General features: G+C 36.5%; 1 protein-coding gene across 1 annotated transcript in view; it reads left to right on the forward strand.

Annotated features, from left to right (window-relative positions):
• Positions 1 to 808: 808 nt before the first annotated feature.
• Positions 809 to 22,542, forward strand: part of EMCN (endomucin) — a 103,534-nt gene continuing 81,800 nt past the window's right edge. Inside the window, exon 1 of the mRNA XM_029921462.1 lies at positions 809 to 1,003. Within this exon, the coding sequence (XP_029777322.1) occupies positions 934 to 1,003 (70 nt within the window). The 5' untranslated portion in view covers positions 809 to 933. The remainder of the gene's footprint in view (positions 1,004 to 22,542) is intronic.

Genomic DNA, 22,542 nt, shown 5'->3' on the forward strand with positions numbered 1-22,542 from the left:
ACAAGTTAAACGGAGAAAAAGCACAGATGCTCACAGGATAGAGTTCAACGCTGCAGTGGCTTGATGCTGAGATGCTGAGTGTCCTTCCAGGGAAGGAGCCTGGCGGAGCCACTCTTGCTGCTCAGGGTTGCGTGCTGACTCTAGAACAGCTCCCTGCAACATAAACACTGAACACGACTTGCCAAAAGCAGGGGATGCCTGTACAACTAAGTTTTCCTTATTCTGCATCAAATTCCACCAATAAAAAACAGGAAAGAGCAGTGAACAGTCCCATGCCATTGTTTAACTCTATTAGAAATGTCCTGAGAAACCTCCCTGGACATCCCTAAGAAGTCTATTTGCTTACTCAAGAGCAGAGCGTGACCTATTTAATAAAGTTTTACACTTAACTCCAGAAGATGGTCTTTGCTAATCTGGCTTTCAAGTTGGAAAAAAAGAAGAAAAGTTGATTCCTTATGCATTTTGCTCTAAACTTTAACCCTCAGAAGGTTAAAGTCTCTTTATCCAAATTGAATCTGTTTAATAAGGTCCCTTTTATAACCTCTCCAAACCACACTTTCAAAACAAAAGTTAGAACACCACATGGTCCATTCTCAAGAAAGATCTGTTTCTGTTCAGAACCCACCCTGACCTTTTTGTTGAAGAAGAACAAAATAACGTAGTAACAAAAACACAAGTGGCTGCCAAAGGAAGAGGAAAAAAAGTTCCTGTAAGGGACTGAAACAATAAATCTCCTCTCTGCTGAACTCCCAAAGGGAGTGTGTGTATTTCCTCCCGTTCTTTATCAGAGCCCCCGAAATAAGTAGGAATGGGCAGTAGCTGTTCACATGCAGCACACCTTTTCCATTTGCTAATAAGGCCCTGCCAGGCTGGGAGTGAGTTGTCTCTGCCTGACTCTGGAGAGAAGAGCTACCGAGACGACCCCCGGGCACCATGAAACTCCTCCAAGTGATCATCCTTTGTCTTCTTCTGCCCAGCCTTTATAGCAGTAAAGAGAACGCAGGTACCCTTTTCTCTTATTCCTCTGACGGTGTGGATCAGAAAGCACTAGTAGGGGACTCTTAGCCTCAGGTTACCTTCAGGGACCTTCCCCTGAAATGCGGATGCAGCATTTCTTTTGCCGTGTCCTATGCATGCATGTTGGCAGGGAGTGCATGGAGAAGGTTCCACAGAGAGAATGTTTGTTTTCACTGAAAGGAAACGTTTGCTGGTGCAGCGGCCTTGCAGGGTATTTGGTGGTATCATAACGGCACGGGCAATACACAATAACATTTTTTGAGAATAAAAATCTGGGAATTAAATGCTGATTAAAGATGTACTATTTCTCAAAAATGTGCTCCTTTCAGGTGTAAGTCTAGAAATAGCAATTGTCAAGAATGGGTGAAAGGCTGTAATCAGAAATACTGCATTGCAGATGCTGGTTTATATTTGCTCCATTATCTTTTGGCTCTGATAAACCAAGAGGTTAGATAAAGCTGCCCAGGAAAATGAATATTAATATCTTGAGGGGTTAGGAGAAGTAAAGAGGAGCGTCATTTGATTAAAGTTAATAACATTTATTTGTTCCAGAAATACACACACAACATTTTGCTCATCATTTCAAAAATCCTACTGATTGACTGCAGTTTCAGGAACTCAAACAAAGGATATATGTGAACCAATATAAATCCTGACTATATCAATGCCCAGTTGCAAGAGATTATTACATTTATCTTCTAACCCTTTCTGAGGGATTCACTGTAAGCAATTAAATTTAATCAATATTTACTAGGATCTTACCATGTACTCATTAGTGCAAGAAATACATAAATGATTAAGACATTGCCCTTTCCAACAGCAGTAAATGTAGTGTTGGGAAAAACAAATATGCAATTCTAATACACAACAGATTTAAAAAGCATGAAAACCAAAGTACAAATTATCGGTTTGGGAAATATTGATTCTGGGGAGCCCTGGAAAAATATCAGTTCTAATTTTGTTTCGTGTGTGTTCTTTTCAGGTTTGTTGCCTTAAAAATTTCTAAAATAGAGTATTAATATAGGAAAATTTATTTACACTCTTTCAATAATATTTATCATTAATCTCTCAAAATACACATATAAATTTAGGATCCTTTCTCAAGCACTTCAAAATCACATATGATTGCTTACCATGCATCTTGGTATTTCCAGAGTTAAGTTGAAGCAGGTATCAAAGCCAGAAAATCTAACTTAGAAGAGTTACCAACAATCTGAGTTTTTAAAATAAAGAGGATTTACGAGGGACCACAGAAATAAGTATATGAGCTTTTTAGTAACTCTTCAGAATGCTTGGGAAAGACTGGTGAGAATCCTGATGCCATGAAAAACTGGGGTTACAAACACGTGTCAGGTCAATATAAATTTGAAAGTCTGGCTTAGGCTGCTCACCACCCTGGGTCTGTAAATATCATTGAGTACACTACTTTCCTGGCATTGTTAGCCACTGAATGGATTATATGTCTTTCTGAAAGCAAAATAGAATAGTATCAATAGATTCAGCCTACAAAAACCTAGCCATAAGAAAGATGAAAAGGTAAAGGACAACCCAGAGATGACCTTTAAGATTTTCCATTTATGATCATTTGGGGGAAAATACCAACTTCTTTTCACTCACCAGTAATGAGCCCAATCTGTTAATGGTGTCTTATTTCTAACAAACTATTAACCCGAATATGGTAAATTCTTATTTAAGCAGAGATAATGATTACATAATGACTACCTCCTTCAACCTCTGCCAACAAACTTATTTGTTAAGCAAAGTGTCTGTAAAAACTACTCTGCTTGTCTTAGAAAAGAAAACTTTAGCTCAAGATCATAAATTGATCATCCAGGTGGTGCCCAGAAGGAACTGGAAGAGATTTTCCATCCAGGTGTATGATTTTGTTGCAACTGGCTCTGCCTGTTCTGTTTCCCTGCCCAGATATGGCGCAGGAAATGAAGCATTTCCTAAGCTAATGTATAAAGTTTTTTCCCTAACTCCCTGTACCGGAAACACATTGATTTCAAAGCTTGGTACATTCCCCAAACTTAGAATGCTTCACATATTTCATCATCAGGGTTGATTTTTAGGGGTGAGGAGGAGGGCATTTCATCTGCCTTAAATTCACAAGTTGTCAAGAAGATCCATGCTTTTTTGCATAGGAATTCATTCCTAAATAATGATCTTTTAGAGAAATTGACTACTTTTCTTTTTCCTTCTGACATTTTTGTCAGTCTCAGATTTAAATAAATACAATATAGCCTTTTGTGCTTATTGTGAAAATCAAGTGAATCTTTTTACACAGCAGTGAGTGACTTTCTATTACTTCGTTGGTGGTATAATATTTTACATTCTCCAATTTGGAAAGCTGTCCTGTTGAAATATGTACAGGAGGTTCCTGAAAAGGAACTGTCATTCTTTCCCAAGGTTTTCTAAATTGTATTTAAAACTGAACAGACCCCTCCTGTGGCTTTTATACCCCTTTGGCTTTTAAGCCTAGATTGATGAGACTTTACCTGTCAAGACTGAGAGAAGTTAAATGAAGAGGGATTCCAACAGAAAATAGGCCCTGGAAACAAGTTACTTTTCAAGCACCATTTGGTTTTTGGAGTTTACATTAATTTAGGAAAGATGAAAATGTTTCAGGTATTTGCAAATAGGAACAAACATCATTTTATTGGTATCTGAAGAAGAATTTAATTGCTTGGAGAGATTCATTTGACACTGGTTGAACATTCAATTTCATAGAAGAAAATGGATTGAACACACTGTAAGACAGGCATAATGCTAAATGCTATAGATTTACAGAAAATAGTTAAGACTCAGCCATGGCCTTTGAAATGGGGGAGAGAAGAGGTGACATGTAATAAGAGGTTTGATTATATTGTAGGTCTTAAGTGGTGAATAAAAAATGATAAGGAGCTTAGTTTGGAGTGTGGGGGCATCAGAAAAGCCTTCATATAAAAGTAGATATTATGATGAATTTTGAAATTTGAAAAACAGGATGTTCGAGGCTGATGGAATTTCTTGAGTAGGAACATGAAAACATCAGTATATTCCAATGTAGAAATGTAAGGAGGTCACAGATTGGACATAGGTTAAGTTTTAGAAAATAAGGTTGGAAATAGAGTCTCAAGATATGATGACTACCAGGATGAGAAATATTGACTAGTTAGCAGTCAATAGTTAACACTGAATAATTAATTCATTTAGAGCCTCTAAATGTGTTTGAGTGTGGGAATTTATGATTGGGGGCTATACTTTGGGAAGATTAATCTGTCAGCAGGATATAAATTAGACTATTGCAGTCAGGAGAGATGAAACCTAAAGAAAATAGTGAAATGTTATTGCCAGTCTGAAAATCTGTCAATAAAGTGAAAGAAAAAGATCTGGGGAAGAGCTTAAAGAGATAGAAACTTTGTGATTTGACATATTCTTGACAGGAGGTGAGGGAGAAAGTGAATGAGATGTACAGAGAGGATTATCTGAAGACTAGAAGTGGGAAAATGGTTTGGGAACAGAGGGATGGAAAGATAGGTGGAGAATTTAAGGAGAAAAATGAAGTATTTGGTTTTGGACATGGTGAATTTGAAATCCTAATAAGATATTTAAACAGAGACATTCAGGATAAATTAAAATGTGTGGGGAGTTGTAATGGCCCTGGAACTGGAGGCAGTGGTGGGTGTTCTTTACAGCTAGAATCCCAGCACTTCTTAGTCCTGCCTATTTTAAGACTAATAACAGAGAAAACCAATTTATTTCTCACCTGGGTGCTAATATTTCTAACTCTCTCATGGCACTAGTTTTTTTATTTCTATCATAATTATTTGTATGCATATCTGATCTCCTCCTCCAGATGATAAACACTTACAAGCAGGGGCCATATTTAATTACCATACTTATTGTTTGTCCAAGAACAGTTCTAAACATGTAAGAAGGACATAGTTAGCCAAATCACATATATACATGGATGACACAATTGTCTTCTTTTTTTTTCATTTTTAATTTCTTCCAATGACAATCACTCATGAGTTTACTGCCTTGTTCATATGAAAAGATTATGGACATGTATGACTCATCGTGTATAACATGGGTACGAGTTGATTACTTTGATCCTGGCAACAAAAGTGGGCACCAAATATAAGAAAAGGAGAAAGGGGCTTCTTATCAGTGGGAAGCCAATTCCCAAAGTCTAGCCAAGAGAGAAGATGACAGCTATAGATGGACCACCTAATACCAGGTGACAGTAATTTACAACAAATCTGGAAAAAGAAACTGCCTTGACTATAATCATTGGGAAGAAGTGCATTTAAAAAGAATTAGCTCTACTTTTCCTTTTTGGGTATAAAATACTTTATGTCATATCTTCTTATAGATAGAAATATTGAAGGAGAAACCTTATTCTCAAGCAACTTCTTCAAAATACAAAATGTTTTTTTAAACCAAATTCATAAAAAGGGAAGTTTAAGAAAATTAATTCATGTGTTATTTTAGATAGCATAGGAGTTGCTTTAGAGCAGATCATTTTACTTATTACTTCTGTTTAGCTTTATCACTATCAGCAAATCTTAACCTAAAATGAGGAATCTATTGTAGGAAGAATGAGCCAATGTGCAAACAGATCCAACGGGAAAGTATTCAGTCCCCACACCTTTTGTTTAACATTCTTTTTTTTCACCACTCATTTTTTAAAGTTTCTACCTAAAAGTAGAAGTGATCAGTCTAGAATTTCTGTTTCCAAGAGATTCATAACAGTTGTCATCAGTAAATTCTCTGGCAATTTTATCTTTCTAATTATTATTATTCAGATAATTGAGGGGGAAATGATGCACCTTCGGGGGTTTCAGAGAGCTTGTCTTTTACTGGATCATTGCCCGTTCTTTCCTTTTCATTGATGAAGTTCCATTTCAAGCTTCAGGTAAACGTTTTAACTTGTGAATAATTCTAATTCAAGTAACTTCTACACTTTTTTTTTTTAGTCATCACTTTCCAACTTCCTCTTTATCTTTGAGAACAATTTGAGATGCACATTTCCAAACAGTGAATGTCAAAGCAGGAATGTACTCTAAGGGACATTCAATTCCTGTTAGTAAGTGCCTGCTTTCCTGTTACTGAATTCCTGTGGGTCATTATAGGATAGGATAATAATGCCTGTTGGGTGTTAGAAGAAACTCTTTTAGTTAGCAAACAAGATCCTTTTTGTGCTGTTGCAGATACAACATCAGCATCGACATGAAAACCATTAGTGATGTCAGTTATATCTAGAAAGGCCACTGTATGGTTCCCAAATTTGGGACAACCATAAGAAAAAATTGTTTTAAGAAAGGAAAAGAAAAGAAAAATAGTTTTCTAAACTTGAATACAAGTTTAAGTTCTTATAGGACTATCAACAGAGATAATCATAACTAGTCTTTAAATAGAAGCAGCTACTGTACAAGCATTAGACACCTCACCTGTTGTGTCTTTCCCTATATCTTCTCTGACTTTGTTTACTCCAGCCATCGCTATGGCAACCTGCTACACACATGTGTAGCTTGAAGGCAACTTGCTTTGTGTGAATGTATATATTTTGCAGTCCTATCTGCTGTTACTTTGATACCGAGACCATGTCACCTGCAGAACAGCACATGGCACTGTTGTGTCTGAGCTGGAGGACCAGGAGCAGTAGCCCCTCTATGAGACACCTGTTGCTGCAAGGGGAAATGAAGCTAGTGAATAAATGCTTTCTTCTTCTATTCCTGCTCTGTTTCACTGCCTTAGTCCTCTATTCCTTTCCCTGACTTCCCTTTCCTTTACAAACTGTCCGCACACAGAAAGTTTGCACACTCTGCTTTGTCTCAGGCTCTGCTTTCCGGTGAGATCCAGGATTTATTATTTTTCTTGATGGGCTCATTTTGGTTTGAATGATAGAGTATATCAAGATGTAGGTTTGTTACAGTTTTTCTGATACTCCAATCATTATTCACCACCTTTCTTCCTCTTCCCTTATGAAAAAGCAAGAAAAAGCCTTATCAATCTTTTGTTGAATATGTTAAGCAATATTCTAAGCAGGTCCTGTTAGAAAGCAATCACTTGCCTGTTTGTATAGAATCAGTAATGAATTATATTGTGAGATTGGTAGCCAAAAATGTTGAAGTCATCGATTTTATTCATGGTGCACTGCTCATCTAAAATATGAACTGCTTTTTAAATCTGTCTGTTCAATCATATTCTGGCTTAAACACAAATTAGTTGTGTCAAAACCCAGATTCAGTTGGATCTGGTCCAAGTTAAACCACGTGAGTGTCATCCCAACATCTACTGACATCTGCCATTTATTGAACCAGGCATTTTACACAGATTACTTCCATCACAACCTTTTAAGGGCGACTTTATTATTCCCATTTTACTGATTAGGAAACGAGGCTTGAGGGACTATAAAGTCATACTAAAGCCATGTCATTTAAAATCAAACAAGAGGAAGTTGTTCTTCAAAATCTTCCTTACAGCTTGCTGCCCTCCAGTGTGGTGAAATTGCAGTTAAGTTGAATTTTTTTAATAGAAAAGAGGAATGATACTTTACTACTTGGGTTATTCGGAAACCACTGCTGCCTCGCATAGTATTTTCCACACCTTAAAACCATAAACTAAGTGCCATCAATGAGTTTCCACTTAGTGATAATGATCCTCTTACTGTGCTGGATTCAATTAATTATTAGGGATACATTGAAAAGAGGTGTAGGCATTTGCCTACCTACCCATTGTTAAGTTAGTTGGAAAAAACGTGCTTGTCTATAATATAAATGTCAGACTTGGAGAAGAAAAGAAGCTAAGGAAATAACTATTAGTGAATTAATCACTTAGTGCCACATTTATAATTCTTTTGGAGCCAGACTGTCTGGGTTCAAATTCCAGCTCTGCCACTTACTATCTGTGTGAACTTGGGCAAGTGACGTAACCTTCAGCATTCCCAGCTGTACAGTGGGACCAGGACAGTCCCTACCTCACAGGAGTATGACGGGGACCTCTTGAAAGCATGCACACAAAGAAAACCCCTGCAATAGTGTCCTGCATGTGAGAACTCTATAAGGTTTGCTGAGGTTGGGGGCTCAGAGTCTGCTAGTTTATTATAATCTATTCGTTAGACAAACTGTTTTATTTCCAAATTGATTCTAATGGCAACTCAGCAAATATTAAAATAATTACAATGTTAATTCTCATAAAGTGAAAAACCAGCACATGAAAATTTTTCACAGAAGAATTTGTGTGAGATGATAGAAAGATGATTGCCATGTTTTCAATCACCCCACATACAGGCACAATTTGATACGTGCATATTGTATTTTCTAGAATGTCTTTTAGATTTCTAAGTTACTTAGCTCACCATATAAACTAATCACTCAAACTAATAAATAAAAATGTTTGTGTTTTTTGTTTGTTTTAAAAGATTTTTTTAGGGGCGCCTGGGTGGCTCAGTCTGTTGGGCCTCCAACTTCGGCTCAGGTCAGATCTCACGTTCGTGGGTTCGAGCCCCGTGTCGGGCTCTGTGCTGACAACTAGCTCAGAGCCTGGAGCCTGCTTCTGGTTCTGTGTCTCCCTCTTTCTCTCTGCCCCTCCCTCTCTCATGCTCTGTCTCTCTCTGTATCAAAAATAAATAAAACATTAAAAAAAGTTAAAAAAAAATAAATAAAATAAAATATTTTTTAATGTTTATTTATTTTTGAGAGAGAGAGAGAGCATGAGTGAGGGAGGGGTAGAAAGAGAGAGAGAGACACAGAATCTGAAGCAGGCTTCAGGCTCTAAGCTGTCAGCACAGAGCCCTACAAGGCAGTGAAACTGTGAAATCATGACCTGGGCTGAAGACGGACTCTTAACCGATGGAGCCATCCAGGTGCCCCAAATATGTTTGTTTCTGATGTAGATGACAACTTGGTAGCCTGAGAATTGTCAACAGTCTTACATATTATAACCTTCCTTAGGTATTGAACACTGCGTAACCTGAGAGGTGGAATATGTTAGTGGAAGGAACCTTGATTTTGATGTGAGAACCAAGTTTAGGTCTAGCTTCTGAAATTGACCAAGACAGTAAATACTTCTTGGCTTCAGTTTCTTTATCGAAATATGAGAAAAATGATATTTGCTGACACAGTATTGGTATTACATGAAAATCAGAAAACCTATTTGAAATGCTCTGGAAGTCATAGTTTATTATTTCAATATTAGTTATTAATATGCAAACTAACATTTAACTTACAGAATCAGTGGGAAGGCATTTCATAAATTGGAGAATTTGTCCTTACTGGCTGGGTCTGTAACTGCCACTCCACCATTGCTTTTTTAGCTATAATACCTTAATATGTTGGAGTGCCTGCACGCCTCAATTGGTTAAGTTTCGAATTCTTGATTTCGGCTCAGGTCATGATCTCACTGTTCGTGGGTTCAAGCCCTGCATCAGGCTCTGCACTGACAGCACAGAGCCTGCTTGGGATTCTCTGTCTCCCACTCTCTTTGCCCCTCCCTTGCCCATACACATGCACAAGCTCTCTCTCTCTCTCTCAAAGTAAATAAAAAAGGAAAGAAAAGAAATATTTTTCTATGGCTCTACACACTCAAACAGCCATGTTTTGAAACACTGCTTGAGTTCTAAAAGCCACACACATGAAACGTAGAACCATTTGTATCACACACTGAATTTATTCTTAACTGAAATGGGAAAAATTATTTTTTGTAGTATGAACTGTGAAATAGAACTCCTAGGGAGTTAAGCAAGTGTGAGGACATAAACGCCGAGCTCTGGGACGCTGTCCCTAGGGAAGAGAGGTCACTCCTGCCTTCATCAGCTCATGGCCATGATGACAACTCCTCTCTCCAACAATGAGACGTCTCTCAGTTATTGCTCCCTGTGAATCCAGTTTTTAAAAATGAGACCCACCACTTTATTTTTTTGAAATAGTTTATTGTCAAATTAGTTTCCATACAACACCCAGTGCTCTTCCCCACAAGTGCCCTCCTCCATCACCACCTCTTTTCCCCCCTCCCACTTCAACCCTCAGTTCATTTTCAGTATTCAATAGTCTCTCAAGTTTTGCGTCCCTCTTTCTCCCCAACTCTCTTTCCCTCTTCCTCTCCCTCTGGCCCTCCATTAGGTTTCTCCTGTTCTCCTGTTAGACCTATGAGTGCAAACATATGGCATCTATCCTTCTCTGCCTGACTTATTTTGCTTAGCATGACACCCTCGAAGTCCATCCACCTTGCTACAGATGGCCATATTTCATTCTTTCTCATTGCCATGTAATACTCCATCATGTATATATACCAAATCTTCTTGATCCACTCATCAGGTGATGGACATTTAGGCTCTTTCCATGATTTGGTTATTGTTGACAGTGCTGCTATGAACATTGGGGTACATGTGCTCCTATGCATCAGCACTTCTGTATCCCTTGGGGAAATCCCTAGCAGTGCTATTGCTGGGTCATAAGGGAGTTCTATGGATAGTTTTTTTGAGGAACCTCCACACTGTTTTCCAGAGTGGCTGCACCAGTTTACATTCCCACCAACAGTGTAGGAGGGTGCCCGTCTCTCCACACCCTCGCCAGCATCTATAGTCTCTTGATTTGTTCATTTTAGCCGCTCTGACTGGTGTGAGGTGGTATCTCAGTGTGGTTTTGATTTGTGTTTCCCTGATGATGAGTGATGTTGCATTTAAAGTGGTGGGTCTCACTCCAGAAAGAAGAGATCCACCACTTTAAATGCACAAAATTAATAGCAATAGCATTACTGGGATTAAGATAATGATATGATGCAAATCCATATGCTTTTTTAAAATGTCTTTTTATTTTTTACATTTTTTATTTTATATGTATTTAATGAATCCATAGCTTTTTATTATTTTTTTCTTTTTTCTTTTTCTTTTTGGTCTCATTTGTTGGGAACAAGTTTATATTAAGTAAAGTTGACAACTCTACAGATTTGCAAAATAGAAGAAAGAAAAATGGCAATGCTCCCAGCCATTTAAAATCCTATAGTTAGGGTCCCTTAGAACCTAATTGAATATAAATCTCTTGGGAACAAAAGCAATATAGAATTGATCTTTTTTTCCCCCAGGACCTATCCTTGGATACATAGGTGATACTCACTAACTAGCTCTTGCTTCAACTTAGAGAACTGTATTTCTTCAAAAGTCAGCAGAGTTGAAAATACACAAGTCATTCCTGGATTTGTTTTCAATGACTTGAGGACAATATTTATTTTTATCCTTGGCCTGGGTAGTGGAGAAGTTGTGAGTGTCATTTTGGGATACTCTTTTGGCCAGCGGAACTGATTTGGTTTGCTTTATGAAATTGACCTGCAGTCTTCTTGTTGTATAAACAGCAGAAAATGCCCACCTCTCTTTTATAATGACTGTCCAAATCACATAAGAATGGTGTGATTTTTCAGAATGTAAGTGTTGAATCATTCCTGTGTCTTGCTCAAAAGAAAAAAAAACAGTATCCTACAACTCTATGTATCATTCATTGGTAATTCTGAAACACTTAGATCTCACTGGTCCTCATTCCTGTTAAACTGTAAAATTATGAAAGTTCAACTGTAAAGATGCATTGATTACAGATTTTACCTTTCCAATTCGGAGGCCTTTATTCAGTATGTTGAGTAATTAACTTTATTCTAATCTTATCCAGAAGCTAAGGCATTAGATAATTCACTTATTCCCAGGTTTTAAAATTTTCATTGATCAATAAATAGGAAAATTCCTCTTGGACAGTTGACAGGCAATTAACAGGTTTTTACTTTGTCAAGTAAAGACATAAACTCTCTACAATGTATATACCATTTACCAGTATATTATATAAAATAAAGTCTGCTCTAGCTATATGTATATATTTGTCAATATAAAAACTTTTTTTACATTGAGTTCTGACTAATGTCACAAGCTAGCACTGTGCAATGGTGGTGTGTACTGTTCTCAAAGCCAAGAAGTCTTTGGTCTTAGTTACCAGGGTCCACAAGCTTGCTGTGTGGCTGAGCCAAGCAAATGTTTTAACCTTTAAAGTCTTTAATTTGCTGATCAACAATATGACTACAGTTCTACTAAATGATACTGAAGTTTTCTTCCAGCTCTTTAATGGTGTGACCTATCTGTAACAAACAATTTCTGTATATTTTGCTCAAGTTCTCTTGCTTCACTTCATCCTGTTATTCCTAGATTTATTCGTTTTGGATCAAGATGTTCAATTCTATTTCCCAATGTTGTTTCCTTTGGGAATTTTCAGACAGGGCTGTAGGAAAGTATCTGATTCACATGTAAAGGGTCAGTTCTCTGCCATGAGAAACATTTCTCACAGTACACACTAACGAAAGACCGTTTTTTTCCATTTTCCTTGTGGTATTATTTGTATATAATTTGGAGGCATGTGATGGGGGGATAGAAAAAAGAATGGGGGGGGAGAGAAAAAAAGATAAATCCACTGACATCTAGAAAAAGTTTGATAGTAAAGGTGAGGGTAAAAGCGTCTGAGAAAGTGCTAGAGGCTAAGAGAAAGACAGAAAGCCTCTCTGAGAGGGTTGGAATGGGGAACTATGAGGAATAAGAAGGAGAAGGAGAAAGATATGGAACAAAAGTCTTCCCCCATTGGCCTTCCAGCCACTCGCACAGACCTGATATTCAATAGGGTTCTTCCTTCTTAGCATATTTCTTGCTTGTCCTTCATTCCTCGATTCATTCTATTTGCAAAATGCTACACATTTTTCAAAGTACTTTATTGATCAATTATCTCATTTAATCCTTGCCATTGCCTGGCTGGTGTTATGCGTTTACTGTCAGAGGAGAAAAGCCCAAGGACACACACACACTGTAATTTAGCTCAGTAGGTTTCAATATTTATTACTCATAAGGATCACTTAAGATATCTGTGAAAAATAGATTTTCCTAGGGCTCACCCCAGTGCTTCCAGTAATATCCAGACAACCATGCTTCAGCAATTACTACAGATAATTTTTATACACTGGCACATGGACTTACATTCTGAGAAGTCCTACACTAGATTCCAATATCCTGGCTAGTCACCTGAACTCTTTATTGCTCCTCATGCCCACAAGATGACCAGAGGTGTTGACCTTTATTTTTTTAATGTTTTTTATTTATTTTTGAGAGACAGAGAGAAAGTGCGAGTAGGGAAGAGTCAGAGAGAGACGGAGGTACAGAATCTGAAGCAGGCTCCAGGCTCTGAGCTAGCTGTCAGCACAGAGCCCGATGCAGGGCTCAAACCCACAAACTGTGAGATCATGACCTGAGCTGAAGTCAGATGCTCAACCGACTGAGCCACTCCGACACCCTGGTGTTAACCTTTAAAGAAAACTGTTAGGGTCTAGTGCTTTCAGAGGAAGTCTTAGTTATTAATTCAGAGTGATTTGGGGGTTTTTTATTTTTGCTTTTTGGGGTTTGTTTTTTTTTGTTTGGGGGGGGTGTGGGTGTGTGTGATTTTTGTTTTGTTTTATTTGCTTGTACTAGTTTAGTATAATAGAAACTACATTTGACCAAGAGAAATATTAGTTGAAGCACTGAAATCTCCATAGGTGCATAGGTTTAAATTCCAGCTCTTTTATCCATCCATTGTAAGGAGATTGCCTAGTTCTTATGAGTTCCCATTGATTGCTTTCCATTCTACTATTAATTTTCTCCCGATTTTCATCAACACTGCAAGACCTTGGGCCTCTCTCCTGTCTCTGCTCAAGATTAACCACCTTGCATAATGGTTTGATTAGAGAAATAGCTACAAAATTCCCATCAGAGTTTCAGGTGGTGTCTGAATGTGTTCAGTAATCCAAACACAAATATTTCTGGTTCCTAGAGAAGTGGTGGAGCCAGAGGAGCTTGAGAAGGTGCGTAGAGTTCAAGGTCCAATGTTAGTAGATTCCTTGTAAGCATGAAAAGAAATTAAGATGATGTGATGTTATAAACCTGGGCTAGCCGTGCAGGGAAACTGGTAGTATTAGGAAATGATGAGGTGAAATTTGTCAACTAGCTTATTATTTGCCATGATGTAATACACTGGGATAAGTGACAGGAAGAATTCAACACGCTTTCTTCCTGGGCTCACAAACTGGCATCTGCTGACATAACCTGCATGTGTGTATTGTTTGGCCCCAGATTGTTTTATGACTCCAGGAAAATATTTAAAAATTTAAAAATTTCACAAAATATTAACAAAGAAAAAAATTGACAGGTCTTATATTCAGGTTTTCTGGCAACTCTGGGCCTCATATTCCTTTGTGGCAGCATACATTGAAACAGAAGTAATGGGGTGCCTAGGTGACCCAGTCAGATAAGTGTCTGACTTCAGCTCAGGTCATGATCTCATGGTTTGTGGGTTCGAGTCCTGCATCGGGCTGTCTGCTGCCAGCACAGAGCCCGCTTTGGATCCTCTGTCCTCTCTCTCTTTCTGCCCCTCCCCCTCCACATGCTCTCTCTCTCTCTCTCTCTCTCCCTCTCTCTCTCAAAAATAAATAATCATTTAAAAGAAAACCCTGAGTAATACATGCCCCTTTGAATTGTGGAATATTCTCTCTTCTACAAACATATGTAAGTCTCCCATTCACCTTTCTGTCCAACCTCTGTGGCTATTGGAGTTAATTCCTTCACTTATTTCATAGAATTCATAAGATTTCATATAAGCATTAAGTGGATAATATGCAAAGTTATTCCATGTTTGTGGTGGTTCAATGGATTTGGAAAGGACAGGGTTCTGGGGCAGGTTCCTGTCATTGACTAGGTTTGTTAGCTCCAACTCAGAATTTTAAAGACATATTCCAGTCAGCATTTTTTTCAATTTTCATAAATAAGAATGTTTTTTATTTAAATATAGCTATTCATAATTAATTTAGTGCTGATGAATACTCTTTCTTTCATGGACATAAGAAAGCATAAAACTCAGAAAATAATTTAAAGAATTTAGAAGGTATAAATCATAAAAATGTGAATAAAATTCTACTCTGCTTTTGTTTCCCACCATCTCTTTACATTTACTTGGTGAACATAAACTTCCTGCCCTTAATGAAAATATTGAAATCCCATGGCTTTTTTGCTCTCTTAAGAAGTGAACAATCTTTTGGACAACTAAATTTGCAGAGTGCATCAATCCAAAATTAGGATATATAATCTGAAACAATGATTGAAGATTCTCTCCTATAGAACATGTCCATGTGGGATGGAATTCTACAAAGTGGTTTCCTTATAGTTTCTCTGTTTTTCTGGCTCCCTGTCCCCCTTCCAGCTGCTTTCTGACCACTCCATGTTGGGACCAGAGTGAGGAGGTGTAAGAAAGTTAAATGAGAGTTATTACTTGACCTAGCACCATTAGTTGTGCCCAGAGCCTCATAAATAGTTAAAGCCAACTGCTGAATGGTGCAATTTCATGGGTCCTTCAAAGGTGTGCTTTTGGGCCTCTTCCTCCTTGCAGCTCTTTGGTTCATTAGAATGGATCCTTATTCTGGGAGTTCACTGGTTACTCCTTCCAAACAAAGCACTGATACTCCTGTGTTAGCCCGGAGCTTCACGATGCTAAAGTGCCCCACTCTCTACATATACCTAAGGAAAAGGACTCAAAGTAGCTCTAAGTCCACTCTCTCACTCTCTCCCTTCATTTGATCCACATGAAACAGTCATACATCCCTTTCTCTGATAAGCTCTGCTGGGGCAGTCATTCTCTATGTAGTAAGAAGTCTCCTGGCCCTACACCCCAGCAGCTAGGCAGCAGTCTTTCACTCTACTAATTTTCCAAATGTGAGCCACTGGCCACTATGGCTTTCAACTGTAAGGACCACAGATTAAGGCAGATTTGCACTGCAGACCAGACATGCCTTGCTCCTTGGGGGTAAAGTAAGTGAGAATGGGATTTAAAAGAGGTACTTTGCAAGGATAACCTCCAGTCAAATAATATCTATGTGTCTTTTTCCTCATTTTTATTCTTTTTATGCTACAAAGTGAATCAAGAGATTCAAGTGGCCACGAAACAGGTTTTAGATATTTTGATTGAAAATCTGATTATGATTGTCTCACAACTTTGTGATTTCACATATATTAGTACCTGAATAAAACTTTGCTGTTCACATATTGTGCTAGATATCGTGTGCCAATCTTTCCTTGGAAACAACTAAAGCCTTGGGGCACCTGGGTGGCTCAGTCAGTTAAGCATCCAATTTCAGCTCAGGTCATGATCTCAGTCTGTGGGTTCAAGCCCTTCATCAGGCTCTGTGCTGACAGCTCAGAGCCTAGAGCCTATTTCAGATTCTGTGTCTTCCTCTCTCTCTTCTCTCCTGCTTGTGTTCTGTCTACCCAAAATAAATAAACATTAAAAAAAAATTTTTTTAAAGAAACAACTAAAGCTTTGACTGTGTATTTTCTCAGTTTAATGTAATTATGCTATAAATCAATACTACAATTAGAAAAATAAAACTATATGTATGTTTAGAAATTAAGACATTCCCTTATAAATAACTTATGGGTCATCAAAAAAAAGATGATAGAAATTAGAGACAATGTGTTGAATATGAAGAGAAATAAAATATTTTATAACAAAATGTGTATGATGGAGCTAAACCAAAGACAAAATAAACACAAATAAAGTAAATGGGAGAAATAAGAAAAGTAAGCCAAATTTAATGAAATAGAAAAGACATATATAATGCAAAGAATTTCTGTATATAATAAGATTGCAAAATTTCTGCCAAAATTAATCAAGAAAAAGGAGAGAAGAAACAAAAAAAATGAAAAAGAAAACACCACTATAGATGCCACTAAAAATGTAAGTGGACATTCTGAAAAAAGTTATGTCAATAAATTTGAAAATTTATATAAAATGAATAAATTTCTAAAACATATGACCCCTCAAAACTAACCCAAGAAGAAATACAAAATTTTGGTAGAACTTTCATCATTAAAGAATTGAATCAGCAATTAACAAGCTTCCCATAAAGAAAAATCTCACAGCAATTAGTGTTAGCAATATGTTATGTTAAACATTCAAATAATAAATAAGTCTAGTTTTACATAAACTCTTCCAGAGACTTAAAATAGAGGTTTTACTCTTCAACTTATTTTATGAAGCTAGCAGATGGCTAAAATCAAAACTTGACAGGAATATTGTAAGTGTTGGTTAATCTCATTATGAAGTAGATTCAAAATTCAGCAAAATATAAAAAAAATACTTAAAAGTGCCCAAGTTGAGATTATATTAGCAATGTGAAGTTGGTTTAAAACTAGGAAATCAGTCAGGGTATCGAGCTGACATTGACGGTAGAACATGCAGCTCTTGAACTGACGATTGTGAATTACAGCCCCACATTGAGCTTAGAAATTGCTTTAAAACACAAACAAACAATTAACTAGGAAATCAATCAACTTAATTCACTAGACTGAAAGAATGAGGAGAAAAACATATGATCATCTAAACAATGCCAAAAAAACTTCTTTTAACAATTCAATATTATTGAATTAATTTAAAAAAGCATTTGGAAACAAGATATTAATCTGATAGAATAACTTCAAAGATTATAACTATAATTGTGTATAGTGTGGAAATGTCAGCTTTCCCTCTGAGAATAAGGATAAAACGATGTAATGTTATTTTTATAAAACATTGTACCAAATATGCTACCTAGTAGTATAAGGCAAGAAAAATAGATATAATAATAATTGAAAAGATGAAAGTAAACATTTATTATTTGGACATGATATGATATGATTCCATAAGTAGAAAATCTACAAGAATTTACTGATAAATCATTATAATTAAAGCATTAAAGTTTCTGCATATAGAGTTTATGTAAATTAATTGTATTTCTATGTATGCAACAGCCATTTGAACATTTAACAAAATACAATTTACAAAAACATCAAAAAAACACACCAAGTACCTATAAATAATTCTAATAAAGATATGTATGATTCTTAAGAAAAGAATAATAATAAAACTTATTGAATAAATTAAAGAAAATCTTAAAATTAGAAAAATATAGCATGTTCATTTATTGGGCAACCCTGTATTTAAAAACAGTTTTTTAATGTTTCTTTTTGAGAGAGGGAGAGAGGGTGGGGGAGGGGCAGAGAAAGGAGGAGACAAAATCCAAAGCAGGCTCCAGGCCCTGAGCTGTCAGCACAAAGCCTGACGCGGGACCCCAACTCAGGACCAGGAGATCATGACCTGAGCTGAAGTTGGATGCTTAACCAACTGAGCCACTCAGTTGTCCCATCTCCATATTTAAATTATGTTAATTTTTTCCAAATAGACCTATAGATTCAATTAAAATCTGAATAAATTTTATTGTGGAATATAGGATGCTGATTTTAAACTTTCTATGGAAGTACATAAAGTCAAGAAAATCTTTGTAATTCTTAAAGAAGAAAAACAAAAAAGGAGAACTTGTTTTACTAGTTATCAAGTACCATAATAAAGATATAACAATTGAAACTGTCAAATTAGAGCACAGGAGGTATACCAAGCAATAGTGACATTGATGCCACAAGAATCAGTGAGCAGAATAGTGAGCTCTTAACCAGACCCACAGGTATATAGATCATAGATAGAAAACAAAGATGGTAAAACAGAGCCATGGGAAAGAATTGGCCATGTTGATAAATGCTGCAGGGACAATCAGGTGGCCACTGCGGAAAATTTAAAATCAATTCTCATGTAACTCTACATACAAAAACCAATTCCAGATGAATTATATACTGATATAAATGTAGAATTTAAAACTTTAAGAAGAAAATACGGGAGAATATCTCTGAAACTTTATTTAAGGAAAAGACACAAAAACACTAACCATAAATGCATATACTCTGTTGCATTAAACTTACTCTGTTTATCAAAAGAAATACTAGCAAAAATGAAGACAGCCACAAAACAGGACAAGATATTTGACATGGATGTAACTGACAAAAAAGCCTCATCTAGAAAAAATAGAAATAACTACACATCAGTAAGGAAAATTAAAACCCAATCCCAAAACAAAACAAAACAAAATAACTGGCAGTCTTAAATAGGTACATCACTTTTCCAAAAAAGAAAAGAAAAAGAAATACAAGCTTGCTCATAGCAGCAAAATAGACAAAAATTAGTGACAGTTCCAATGTCTATGAATTACCAAATTAATAAGCAAATTATGGTTTATTCCTTCAGTGAACTATATGCAGCAACAATAATAAACATACTGTAGCTATAATCAATAAAATAAAAAAATCTTAAAATACGATATTGAACAAAACACAAAAAAATACCTACCACATATTGCAATTTACATGAAGTTAAGAATAGTCAAATTCAAATTCTATCATATTCAGATGTACACATAGACAAAGCTAAAAAAGAAAGGCTAGAAATTAAGTCAGATTTGCTACATGTTATCGCTAGAGCAGTGGGAAAAGGATGTAATTCATAGAATATTCCCAAGAAGCTTCTGCACTGCTGGGAATATTCTATCTTTTAATCTGGGTCATAATTACACCAGGTTCTGGTTAACGTCTATTCATAATATGTATATTTATATTTTTGCAGTTTTCTATGTTACCCTTTTATAATGATCACAAAAGATACAGAGCCTGAACTTAAAAAACCAACGATCAATTACATAGGAAATAAACTGTCTTATTGGGTAGATGAAAAGGCTCCTGAAGGTCTTAAGAGTGATGCACTATTTGTGGATTCCCCATTTCTCCCTCTACTCCTGCATCCCTTGTACAAATCTCCTAGGAAAAGGGAAGACACTGCATAGTTTTAAGCTTTAAGTTAGAAGTTATCAATTTTCTTTCAATCTCATTTTGTTTCTCTCTCAAATTTTAGGTTGTCATTCACTCTTACTTATTTAGAGTCAGAAGTTTTCAATGTAAGACTTGCTTCTGGTTTGTTCCCTTGTATTGAGTTAGCTTTCTGTAAGATGCCACTACCTAGAATTATTTTAGCAATCAGAGGCATTCATCCTCTTTAATTTGATATGCACCAGTTGATTAGTGCACTCTTGTTCCCCGAGACTAAATGCGGGCGTGAGGACTCATGGCCAGCAACGCACCTCCGGATCTTTGGTCTTCAACAGACCACCCTTGAGGCTGGAATCCGTCTTGTGAAGTCCAAATCAAAGCTGGCTTGCTATGCTTCTTGGTGTTCATGACAGACTGTCATGAGTTGGAACAAGGTTTAATCTTCCTGAGGACTTTAATTTCATTTAAATTTGACTTTATCCAATCTTCATCTAATTCAGAGAAAGAGAATTCTGTTTTAAAACATTTGTAGCCATTCTAAGAATTGATAAAACATTTATTAAAAGTAGTTATGAGCAAAGCCACATGTTTTGTTTGCCATTGAATCATTTCAAAATGGAAGCACATCTGACTTTATGATTTAATAGAAATAACGTCATATTTATGCATTAATTAGGAGTTTGCAAAGTACTTTTATATACATTATTTCTACAAAATCCTGAAAGACAGGCAAACTGGTATATGTTAACTATTTTCAATTTATGAATAGAGTTTTAAATATTTAAGGGCATTTAACCAAATATATAAATGGGATTAAATTGTAAAGGATTTTTAAAGTGATTGTTAAATTTGCCTACTAATAAATAGAATAATAGCGCTTGTAAATTGAATTTAAAAGCTTAAGAGAGAAAATGATTTTTCATTCTATGAGTTAAAAAGGAAGTTAAATATATATTTCCAAATCCATAAGACATTTTTTTTCACACGAAAGGTATACTTGGGGACATCAATAAAAGCTTACATTTAGAAACTTGAAAATATACTTATGGAATTCTTTGTATTGGTAAGAGAAATAAATCATTAACTATGCCATCACTTATTTTTGCTCTAGTATATAGTAGACATTCAGTTATTGTCTGTTAAATTAATGAAAAATACTCATTAAGTGTTTAATTGTGTTGTTTAGGAAGAAAATATCTAAGAGCCCCTGGGCTGCTGAATCATCTGAGCGTCCAAATTTGACTTTCGTTCCGGTCATGATCCCAGAGTCCTGAGCTCCCGCCTCAAAGTGGGCTCTGTGCTGAGGGAGGAGCCTCCTCATGACTCTCTCTCTCTTTCCCTTTGCCTCTCTCCTCCTCTGTGGTCTCTCTCTCTAAAAGTCATTTTAAATATTATACATACAAATTCTAAGGAGAGGATGGTTGTAGACAGAACTAATAAATAAGGCTTTAGACAGATGGTACAATTTTAGCTGAATTTTAAAGAAAACATTATCCATGTTCTCTGATATTTTTATTAACTTTTTTAAAAACTACAAAGTTGGAAGTAAAAGATGCCATATTTAAGATATAGCAAAGAAACCAGCTTATCTGTTAGGAAAACAATGGGAAAGCTGAGTGAATAGGTTTAGGTTATAAATAAAATTTTTAATCTTTTTCCTAAAACACAGAAATTTATTTTTAAAAATCTAATGTTCTCCATGTTTGAAAGCAATCCAACAAATTATAAGTATTGGAGAAGTCTGTCTCCAAGATGGCCTCCAATAATCCCTGCTTCTTGGTATTCAAGCATGTGGGTGGAACATTCTCACACTTCATTAAGGCCGGCTTGTGTAACTCATAGAACACAGGGAAAGAGCTGCTGTGTTTTCTAAGGCCTAGGCAGTAAAAGACATTATGGCTTCTACCTCAGTCTCTCAGATTGTTCTCTCCTGAGGAAGCCGGCCAGCCATTGCATTTTAAGAACAATCCGGTAACCTTATGCACAGACCCAGTGGAGTAAAACTGATAGTAAGCACCAGCTTGCTGGCAATGTGAGTGAACCACCTCATAAATGGATCTTCCAGACCATTACATACTGGACTGATTGGTGCCCCACTTGCAATCTCTACAGACTGCTATCTTGTAAGAGACCCAAAGCCAAAATTGCTCAAAGCTGCTTTCAAGCTACTTCCCCATGAAAAATGTGAGAGATAATAAGCCACTGTTTTAAGAGCTGAGTTTAGAGATAGCTGCACAGCAGTGCTAATATAAGTGCTATTAGTCACACGTGTAATTTTTTCAAGTTTTTGATGCAATTTTAATTGAGAGTCAGATCAATTTCATGTGCCTGTAGGCCATCTGGATGTCCTCTTTGGAGAAGAGTCTATTCAGGTCTTCTGCCCATTTCTTCACTGGATCATTCATTTTTCGTGTATGGAGTTTAGTGAGCTCCTTGTATATTTTGGATACTAGCCCTTTATCTGATATGTCATTTGCCACTATCTTTTCCCATTCTGTTGGTTGCCTATTAGTTTTCTTGATTGTTTCCTTTGCAGTGCAGAGCTTTTTATCTTGATGAAGCCCCAAGAGTTCAGTTTTGCTTTCATTTCCCTTGCCTTTGGGGATGTGTCGAGTAGGAGATTGCTGCGATGGAGGTCTAGGAGGTTTTTTCCTACTTTCTCCCTGAGGGTTTTGATGGTTTCCTGTCTCACATTCAAGTCCTTCAGCCATTTTCAGTTAATTTTTGTGTATGGTGAATGAAAGCGGTCTGGTTTCATTCTTCTGCATGTTGCTGTCCAGTTCACCCAGCACCACCTGCTAAAGAGGCAG

This window comes from Suricata suricatta, chromosome 1 (assembly GCF_006229205.1).
Source record: "Suricata suricatta isolate VVHF042 chromosome 1, meerkat_22Aug2017_6uvM2_HiC, whole genome shotgun sequence".
NCBI lineage: Eukaryota > Metazoa > Chordata > Mammalia > Carnivora > Herpestidae > Suricata > Suricata suricatta.